Raw genomic sequence first — 10,845 nt, forward strand, 5'->3', positions numbered from 1 at the left:
GCCACCGGATCTACTGATAGCATTACTACTACTATCATTTGTCAATGGGCTTGTGTAGCCATTTAGTGTTGAGGCACTGGCATTGTCTGAGGTCTGGTTTAACATTAAGAGATTGTGAGGAGGACAAAGGCCAGGGAGTGTCTGTGTTGTCACAGGGTCCATGTTCCAGTTGATAGATCCTATAGAAGGCAAGCTGAAGGTAGCATCTGTTAGGGGGTTAACCTGAGGCGCCATTAGTCTCTCTGAATCACAACTATAGGTGCAGGATGGAGCATCGCTAGCCGAGACTGTGCCTGTTGTCTTACGGACACCTCCCCATCCATGGAGACCAAATATTCGTCTCGCCCTGATCTCAGCCAGTCTGTTGTCATGGAGACTAAGTTCGGTTGTTGTTTTGTGTTCGACTGTCTGTTTCTGGTTGTGGTTAATAGTGTTGTTCCCCAGCCCAGAGTTGAAGATGATATCGAATCCACTGACTTCCACTATGCCGCCTCTGGTCCTGGCCTGCTCGGTCGTCCCCCAAGTTCTTGGGTCTGGGAATCCAAGATGGCCGCCCAGTCTCCTCTGTTAGCCTCCAGCCAACCACCTGCAGGAAGAAATTACAAAATAGACTTTACAAACATTGTAGAGGGAATTATTTTAAAATAAATTACCTGGTCAAGTTCATACATTATGTGTGTTTTTATATTTTAACTTAAGTTGTATTAATTTCATTTCATGAATGAAGAAAATGAACAAAAAAAACAACCAAGCGCATCACTATTCCCATTGAAGATCTATTACTGTATGTAGGCTATATGTATTTCTCCATTACCTTGCTCCCCCATCTTTAGTCCACTCAGCAGGTCAATGCTCTCTGGTCCATCTACTATTGTCTCCTCTTTGACCAGCATCAGATCAGGCTTCCCATCCTCCATGTCTACTTCCTGTAAGAGATACAGGGTGAGAGGATGTTGGATCAAGACATCTGATATGAGCACCCTGCTATGGAGCATCTTCTGATTGGGCAATGAGGGATTGCAATGAGTACTATGAGTACATTCTAGTTATTTTTTTATTTTTCTCTCTACATTGTCGGGAAGGGTCCGTAAGTAAGCATTTCACTGTTTGTCTATGACACATGCTTGTTTACGAAGTATGTGACAAATACAATTTGATTTGAGTTGATTACTTGACACTTTAATGATTTGATCATTCAAAAGCATGGTCACACACTTAAGACAAACGTAATCAAGACCTGGGTGGGCTCACCTCAGTGATACTGTGTGGTCCTATACTCTGTGGGTTCAGGAGGAGGTGTAGTCTGGTTGTCCTCCAATGCCCATGGTCCCCTTAAGGTTCCGCAGACCCTCCTCAAACCCCTCCTCCTTCACCAGCAGCACCTCTGGACCCTCCTCCTCCTGGAAGAGAGAGGTAATACAGATTACACAGACATACACTCCCTTAGGTACATTCACACAGATAATAAACACACTTTCAACATCGTGTTTACCCATCCCCACTACGTTTGAGTCCTAAACTGTAGTTACAGAATGACTTCATTGTTGTTAAACCAATCATGGTGGACATAAATATGTTGTTGTGGGTAAATATGAGTCAGCTATGATAAGTCAAAAGTAATCATCAGACAAACCTGACTAAACTATTTCGACGTATACAGTAGGTGTTTGTTAGTGTATGGGTCTAAAAGAGTCTCAATGAAAGTCTTCGAATGAAAAGTCCCATTTTGGCCTCCCGAGTGGCGCAGTTCTAGAGGCGTATCACAACTGTCCGTGATCGGGAGTCCCATAGGGCGGCGCACAATTGGCCCAGTATCGTCGGATTAGGGGAGGGTTTGGCCGAGGGGGTTTTACTTGGCTCATCGTGCTCTAGCGACTCCTTGTGGCGGGCCGGGCGCCTGCAGGCTGATCTTGGTAGTCAGTTGAACTGTGTTTCCTCTGACACATTGGTGCAGCTGGCTTCCGGGTTAAGCGGGCGGGTGTTAAGAAGCGCGGTTTGGCGGGTCACGTTTCGGAGGACGCATGAATCTACCTTCGCCTCCTGAACCCGTTGGGGAGCTGCAGCGATGAGACAAGATAAAATAAAAAAGTCCCAGTTTGTGTATATTGGTTCTAAAGCGCTGTTTGGTGTATGCAGAATAGGGTGAGATTATATGTGATGTACACGGAGCTCCAAAAGTATTGGGACAGTGACAATTCTGTTGTTATGGCTCTGTACTCCAGCACTTTGGATTTGAAATGACAATGAGCGTGCTGACCGACAGATTTAATTAGAGGGTATTTCCATCCATATCGGGCAAACCGTTTAGAAATTACAGCACTGTTTGTACATAGTCCCGCCATTTTAGGGGAGCAAAAGTATTGGGACAAATTTACTTTTGTAATTTTTGTATTTGGTCCCATATTCCTAGCACGCAATGACTACATCGAGCTTGTAACTACAAACTTGGATGTATTTGTTGTTTGTTTTGGTTATTTTTCTAATTATTTTGCACCCAATAGAAATGAATGGTAAATAATGTAGGGCGTCATTTTGGAGTCACTTTTATTGTAAATAAGAATAGAATGTTTCTAAACACTTACAGTTGAAGTCGGAAGTTTACGTACAATTAGGTTGGAGTCATTAAAACTCATTTTTCAACCACTCCACAAATTTCTTGTTAACAAACTATAGTTTTGGCAAGTCGGTTAGAACATCTGCTTTGTGCATGACACGTAATTTTCCCAACAATTGTTTGCAGACAGATTATTTCACTTATAATTCACTGTATCACAATTCCAGTGGGTCGGAAGTTAACATACACTAAGTTGACTGTGCCTTTAAACAGCTTGGAAAATTTCAGAAAATGATGTCATGGATTTAGAAGCTTCTGATAAGCTAATTGACATCATTTGAGTCAATTGGAGGTGTACCTGTGGATGCATTTCAAGGCCTACCTTCAAACTCAGTGCCTCTTTGCTTGACCTCAGAAAAAAATTGTAGACCTCCACAAGTCTGGTTCATCCTTGGGAGCAATTTCCAAATGCCTGAAGGTACCACATTCATCTGTACAAACAATAGTACACAAGTATAAACACCATGGGACCACGCAGCCGTCATACCGCTCAGGAAGAAGACGCGTTCTGTCTCCTAGAGATGAACGTACTTTGGTGCGAAAAGTGCAAATCAATTCCAGAACAACAGCAAAAGAACTTGTGAAGATGCTGGAGGAAACAGGTACAAAAGTATCTATATCCACAGTAAAACGAGTCCTATATCGACATAACATGAAAGGCCGCTCAGGAAGGAAGAAGCCACTGCTCAAAAACCGCCACAAAAAAGCCAGACTATGGTTTGCAACTGCACATGGGGACAAAGATCGTACTTTTTGGAGAAATGTCCTCTGGTCTGATGAAACAAAAGTAGAACTGTTTGGCCATAATGACCATCGTTATGTTTGGAGGAAAAAGGGAAGGCTTGCAAGCCAAAGAACACTATCCCAACCGTGGGTGGCAGCATCATGTTGTGGGGGTGCTTTGCTGCAGGAGGGATTGGTGCACTTCACAAAATAGATGGCATCATGAGACAGGACAATTATGTGGATATATTGAAGCAGCATCTCAAGACATCAGTCAGGAAGTTAAAGCTTGGTCGCAAATGGGTCTTCCAAATGGACAATCACCCCAAGCATACTTCCATAAGTTGTGGCAAAATGGCTTAAGGACAACAAAGTCAAAGTATTGGAGTGGCCACCACAAAGCCCTGACCTCAATCCTACAGAAAATTTGTGGGCAGAACTGAAAAAGCGTGTGCGAGCAAGGAGGCCTACAAACCTGACTCAGTTGCCCCAGCTCTGTCAGGAGGATGGGCCAAAATTCACCCAACTTATTGTGGGAAGCCTGTGGAAGGCTACCCAAAATGTTTGACCCAAGTTAAACAATTTAAAGGCAATGCTACCAAATTCTAATTGAGTGTATGTAAACTTCTGACCCACTGGGAATGTGATGAAAGAAATAAAAGCTGAAATAAATCATTCTCTCTACCATTTTTCTGACATTTCACATTCTTAAAATAAAGTGGTGATCCTAACTGACCTAAGACAGGGAATTTGTACTAGGATTAAATGTCAGGAATTGTGAAACTGAGTTTAAATGTATGTAAACTTCCGACTTCAACTGTATATATTAATGTGGATGCTACCATGATTACAGATAATCCTGAATGAATCTTGAACAATGAGTGAAAGACGCATCAAATAATCTGAAACAAACAAAACAAACAGCAAATGCATCTCATAACTTTGTAGAGTCACAAGCTTGATGTAATCATTGAATATAGGACCAAATACTAAACTTGACTACTTCAATACACTTAAGTGAATTTACAATACTTTTGGTCCTCTAAAAAGGGGGGACTATGTACAAAAAGTGCTGAAACTTCTAAAAGGTTATATGGATGAAAATACATATGCTCAAATTAAAGCTGACAGTCTACATATTAATCTCAGTCATTTTCATATCCAAAGTGCTGGAGTACAGGGCCAAAACGAGTCGCAATGAAAGTCTAAGAATGAAAAGGCCCATTTTGTGTTTATTAAATAAACAAGTGTTAAATACACCATATGAAAACCACACAGACGTCTAAACTAAAAATCTCCATTAATTTGATAAACCGCAATAATTTTTCCATTAAAAGTGTCTTGGGAAAGTAGTTGAATGGAAGTAATGAAATAGGCATTTGTGACAATCATATAGCCTACACAGTACAAACACAATATGTGACAGACTTTTTAGGCTTATATATCACAGTGTCTTGATGAAATATTCTACCCCGGAATATTCAACACTGAAATCTGTTCATCTCTTGATTCCAAATGCATCAGTGGGTCTTTTCTGCTGACAACAATAAAAATGAATCTTTGTCTTTAATGCAGGGTTTGAGCTAAACGTCAGAAGCTATCGAGTGGAATGGTTACTCTGCTGGTGTATCCTGAGGTAGCGCCTCTCTGAAAAGCTCTTCCTGCAGTGGGTACAGGTGAATGGCCTTTCTCCCGTGTGGACCTTCAGATGCATTTTCACCTGGTTCTGGTGGGAGAACCTCTTCTCACACTGGGGGCAGATGTAGGGTTGTGGACCCTATGGTGCCTCTTCAGGCTGGACGAGTGGGAAAAGCGCATATGACACTGGGTACAGCTGAAGGGTTTCTCCCCTGTGTGGACCCTCTGGTGCCTCTTCAGGCTGCCAGCCTCAGCGAAGCGCATATCGCACTGGGTACAGCTGTAGGGTTTCACCCCTGTGTGGACCCTCTGGTGGATCTCCACCTTCTGTAGGCAGCTGAAGCCTTTGTTACAGAACATGCAGAGGAACCGTTTCACTTTACTATTACCTGATGTGGCTCCCCCTCCCTGAGCTTGAGCCCTAGTCCTGTCGTTTGAATTCAGCACCTGATCAAAAAGGACGCAGCCGTGTGAATCAGAAGGCCCCATCGATATGGACACTGGGTCACGATCCCTGAGTGAGTGTAAAGGGGAATGGGTCACAACATTTAGATTGGTCTCTAAGCTTTCCCTGTAGTCTAAGAAGTCACTAGCGTTACCCTGCGAGTGTCCTCCTCGTAACTGAGTCTCGTCTGCATTCCATGTCAGAGGAGCGTCGCCCTCCACTTTCACAGTCACCTCATCCACGACCAGACCCTCTCCTTTCTTATCTAGGGACCCTTCAGAGTATACACTACTACTGTACCGGTTCCAGTCCCCTCTCATTGGATTAGTCTGTGTATCTAATACCACAGGCATGTCAGCAGGTATCATCTTTGTCTCTGTAGCATATGAACAGGACAGATCATTGCAAGTCTGTACCGCATCACCTGAGTCCCGATGGGACAGAACTGTTCTCGGGCTCAGGTTCCCGTGAAGTAAATACTCTGAGCGAGGAGCAGGACAGTCCAGTCGCCCCAACCCTGTTAAAGTCTCTGTTTCTGTGTTTGTCTCTGACTTGAGGGCGGCGTTCGGCGTTCCACTGACCTCCATGATGCTGCATCGGGTCCTGGGGGACGCTGGGGCGGTGGTGGGGTCCTCTGTGGCTACAGGGGGCGCCCCAGCTGCTCCAGGCTGGATGTCTCTGCTTTGCCGTGGGTCCCCATCTCCTTCAGACCTCTCCAGCTTGACCCCAGGACCTGCAGCCTCTGCAGACTGACACAGAAAGAGAGGAGGTTAATACCGGTACATGAGTAGCATTGGATTACAATGTCGTAGGGAAGTCTCACAAGCTCCCCTATGGCAGATAAATGAGGATGTACATGTAAGACAGTGAGTAGCTGAGGGGAGCCTTTCTGAAATAAACTGGCCATTTTGATGTAACACTATTACACTAACCTCGATCACTATAATGTGCTGGGTTGAGGTTCCACTCCCCTCATCAACAGTGATTGGTTGGTCATCTCTCCATGTTTTGTGTCCTGCTGGCTTCACAAAGCTCTTGTGGCCTCCAGTGAGATGTCCTTCACCTGAGAGAGTGATTTGGGGAAAAGAGGTGGTTAGGTTAGCTACTGTCAATGGTCAACACTATATTGTACACTATTGACCGTTTTGACACAGAGTACAGTTACATGCACACAATAATATAATAATGTGATTATTGTGGACAGTCAGATTTATGGAAGTCCAGAGAGGACATACACTACCTTTCAAAAGTTTGGGGTCACTTAAAATGTCCTTATTTTTGAAAGAAAAGCAATTTTTTGTCCATTAAAATAACATCAAATTGTGCAAAAATACAGTGTAGACATTTGTTAATGTTGTAGACTATTGTAGCTGGAAACGGCTGATTTCTTATGAAAATGTACATAGGTGAACAGAGGCCCATTATCAGCAACCATCACTCCTGTGTTCCAATGGCACGTTGTGTTAGCTAATCCAAGTTTATCATTTTGAAAAGATAATTGCAAAATGGTTTTCTAATGATCAATTATGTTAGCACAGCTGAAAACTGTTGTTCTGATTAAAGAAGCAATACAACTGGCCTTCTTTAGATTAGTTGAGTATCTGGAGCATCAGCATTTGTGGGTTCGGTTACAGGATCAAAATGGCCAGAAACAAAGTACTTTCTTCTGAAACTCATCAGTCTATTCTTGTTCTGAGAAATTAAGGCTATTCCATGCGAGAAATTGCCAAGAAACTGAAGATCTCGTACAACGCTGTGTACTACTCCCTTCACAGAACAGTGCAATCTCTCTCTAACCAGAATAGAAAGAGGAGTGGGAGGCCCCGGTGCACAACTGAGCAAGAGGACAAGTACATTAGAGTGTCTAGTTTGAGAAACAGACGCCTCACAAGTCCTCAACTGGCATCTTCATTAAATAGTAACCACTAAAACACCAGTCTCAACGTCAACAGTGAAGAGGCGACTCCGGGATGCTGGCCTTCTAGACAAGTTAAAGTGCCTTCACACCCCTTGACTTTTTCCACATTTTTGCAACAGCCTGAATTTGAAATGGATTCAATTTAGATTTTTTTTTTGTCACCGGCCGACACACAATACCCCGTAATGTCAAAGTGGAATTGTGTTTTTGACATTTTTACAAGTTAACAAAAATTTAAAGCTGATATGTCTTGAGTCATTAAATATTCAACCCCTTTGTTATGGCAAGCCTAAATAAGTTCAGGAGTAAAAATGTGCTTAACAAGTCACATAAGTTAACATGATTATTAAATGACTACCTCAATCTCTGTACCACATACATACAGAAAATTGTAAGGTCCCTCAGTCGAGCAGTACATTTCAAACACAGATTCAACCACAAAGACCAGGAAGGTATTCCAATGCATCACAACGAAGGGCACCTATTGGTAGATACAATTAAATGAAAAAAGCAGACATTGAATATCCCTTTGAGCATGGTAAAGTTAATTACACTTTGGATGGTGTACACCTAGTACACCCAGTTACTACAAAGACACAGGCATCCTTCCGAACTCAGTTGCCGGAGAGGAAGGAAAACACTCAGAGATTTCACCATGATGCCAAAGGTGACTTTAAAACAGTTACAGGAGGAGAAACTGAGGATGGATCAACACCATTGTAATTACTCCACAATACTAATCTAAATGAAAGAGTGAAAAGAAGGAAGCCTGTACAGAATACAAATATGCCAAAACATGCATCCTGTTTGCAACAAGGCACTAAATAATACAGAAGAAAATGTGGCAAAGCAATACACTTTTTGTCCTGAATACAAAGTGTTGTGTTATATTTGGGAAAACCTGTTTCAGTCTGCTATCCACCAGACACTGGAAGATGAATTCACCTTTCAGCAGGAGAATAACTTAAAACAGGCCAAATCTACACTGGAGTTGCTTACGAAGAAGACAGTGGATGTCCTGAGTGGATGTCCTACAGTTTTGACATGAATCTACTTAAATCTATGGCAAGACTTGAAAATGGTTTCTAGCAATGACAAACAACCAATTTGACAGAGCTTGAAGAATTTTGAAAAGAATAATGGGCAAATGTTGCACAATCCAGGCGTGGAAAGCTCTTAAAGACTTAGACTCACATCTGTAATCGCTTCCAAAGGTGCTTCTTCAAAGTATTGACTCAGATGTGTGAAAACGTATGTAAATTAGATATCTCTGTATTTACATTTTCTATAAATTTGCAAACATTTCTAAAAACATGTTTTCACTTTGTCATTATGGGGTATTGTGTGTAGATGCGTGAGAAAATGCAGCCTGTAACAACAAAATATGGAATAAGTCAAGTGGTGTGAATACTTTCTGAAGGCTCTGTAGCTGCGTTGTTGCTTGCATGCGATTGACTGTGGTCTTGGGGGTGGCAAACAGCCTGGGGGAACGTGCTCGTTCAGGGCATAGACGCCCCACGAGGACTTAGATGCCCCAAGAGCTCTTAGCTCAAGGTAAGGGACATTTAGCTTGCTAACATTCTAACTTAAAAACTGATAATGAGCTCCAAACACAAATGAAAGCATGATGTTGGTATGAAATGTACCATCCCTTAGTGTAGCAATCACCTCAGCCACACTGTCAATCTATCATCAATGCGTCCACTCATATTTATAGTATATCTCGTGAGCTCTACAAAACTAATTTTGTTATGTCGTTGTGATCGACATAACGAGGGAATTATTTATTTATATGTCCTCTCTGGACTTCCATACAGATTAATATAATAGTTTGATTAAAACGTAGACATGTTTTGCAAGAACAACGATTTCCCTAATAATCCTCTTTACATGGACACATCTGATATCACACTACCTGATGGCACTCTGATGAATGCAGAAAATTGCCAATAAAAATAAACGTTCTACCACAGGGCCATGTTATTTTTGGGAAGCATATTTGATTCAGAGTTCGGACGTATAAAGTTTGTAATGCGAAAACTACTTCTAAGATGCCTACTTTCAGTTGTTCAGAACTCACGCCTTCATTACACCGACATTGTCATTGCGTTTTCGGACACCAGAAGTACATTCATTCCCATTGGAACGCATCGTTTGCCTCACAGCATTGCTGTTGCAGTGTTCTGTGTGGTGCACACATTGGATATCTCCAACATATGCATCATATTGTATGCATAGACTTGACAGAACTAGTAGGAAAAGGTGAATGTTGAACTTTTGTTGCACACATATCCAGTAAAAATGTTGGATTGCATAATGAAAAAGTTTGACAGCAGAATTAAGCAAATTGACGCAATCGGTCAGACTTCACTTGTGCTAAAGAGGGAGGTTCTCTCGGCTGAAACGCTGATTAAGGTGTTTACATGCTCTAATAATACTAAAGATTGCTTAGAAAACCAGATAATTTAATTGGCGTATGCTTAATCCGATTGGACATTATGCCGATTATGATAAAGTGTCTGTTTACGTGATTATTTCATAATAGGCCTACTGCCATAATCAGTTTAATATCGAATTATTACTGTGCATGTCAACGTACTCACTGTCTGGAATTGGCAAGGATGTAACATTAAGCATAATTTATTTATGTACTATTTATAGATCGATTGATTATGTTCATGCGTCATATTGTTTTCAATTAGTAAATAATAGGAAATGCAGCTAATCATTAATCTGGTTAGAATATTATATTGTCTTTGCAACATACCTAAATAATCAGGGGAATTATTGCATACTATCCAAAAACGGACCAAGACCCAATTATGGTTAACACATCTAAAGTCACACATGCGCAGAGCGGAAGGGGTCGACAGGGCCCCACAGCCTCGGCTTTCTGCAAAATGTACCTCTTGCCATTCCTCTGTATCGGTCGAGGATCTTGACACTACTGGGAAGGATGCGCTCCCGTGCTACCTTCAGTTCCAATAGCTGTAGTTTCCTCCGCAATGTCCTGTTTTCTTTCTGGCTTTGAGTTATTTCCAAACGAAACACTGCATAGTCGTCGTCTACGAGTTTACAGATGTCTGCCACGGCTGCATTCGCTAGCACCTCCATGATGGAGGCTATTTCAGTGTGAAAAACCATACAGTTAGCCATTGTTAGCAGCTAACTAGCGTTACCAACATAACATATATCAGCCAAGTCCCGTCTCCAACGCGAATTATGAGGTAATTATGTGATGCTGTGCAGTTAAATGGTGTTAATAAACGTCTAAATAATAACAAAAAACGCTTAACGTGGAAAATGTTATCGGACACTGTTCACTTCTTCTTCGGTATTACAGCAGTTTGCAAACAATCTTTAGAGGTGCATACCGCCGCCTACTGCACAAGGCGGTAAACCATAGAAAAAATAAAGCATTTAGGATAGGGGAAGAAAAAAAGACATCGATACAAAAACACAAAAATAGACCTATTAAAAAAAACGATGTTCTTCGGCATACAGATC

General features: G+C 41.8%; 1 protein-coding gene across 2 annotated transcripts in view; it reads right to left on the reverse strand.

Moving 5' to 3' along the window:
• LOC111958450 (uncharacterized) overlaps nt 1–10,741 on the reverse strand; it is a 93,326-nt gene extending 82,585 nt beyond the window's left edge. The window contains exons 1-3 of one of the 2 annotated variants that reach the window (XM_023979688.3): nt 10,245–10,741; nt 6,353–6,483; nt 4,550–6,169 (exon numbers count right to left, since the gene is read on the reverse strand). In XM_023979688.3, the coding sequence (XP_023835456.2) occupies nt 5,054–6,169; nt 6,353–6,483; nt 10,245–10,494 (1,497 nt within the window). In that variant the 5' untranslated portion in view covers nt 10,495–10,741 and the 3' untranslated portion in view covers nt 4,550–5,053. Of the gene's footprint in view, nt 1–4,549; nt 6,170–6,352; nt 6,484–10,244 lie in introns of those variants that run through there. The other variant, XM_070437201.1, reaches the window with a different exon arrangement.
• Between the last annotated feature and the right edge of the window lie 104 nt (nt 10,742–10,845).

This window comes from Salvelinus sp. IW2-2015, linkage group LG34 (assembly GCF_002910315.2).
Source record: "Salvelinus sp. IW2-2015 linkage group LG34, ASM291031v2, whole genome shotgun sequence".
Taxonomy (NCBI): domain Eukaryota; kingdom Metazoa; phylum Chordata; class Actinopteri; order Salmoniformes; family Salmonidae; genus Salvelinus; species Salvelinus sp. IW2-2015.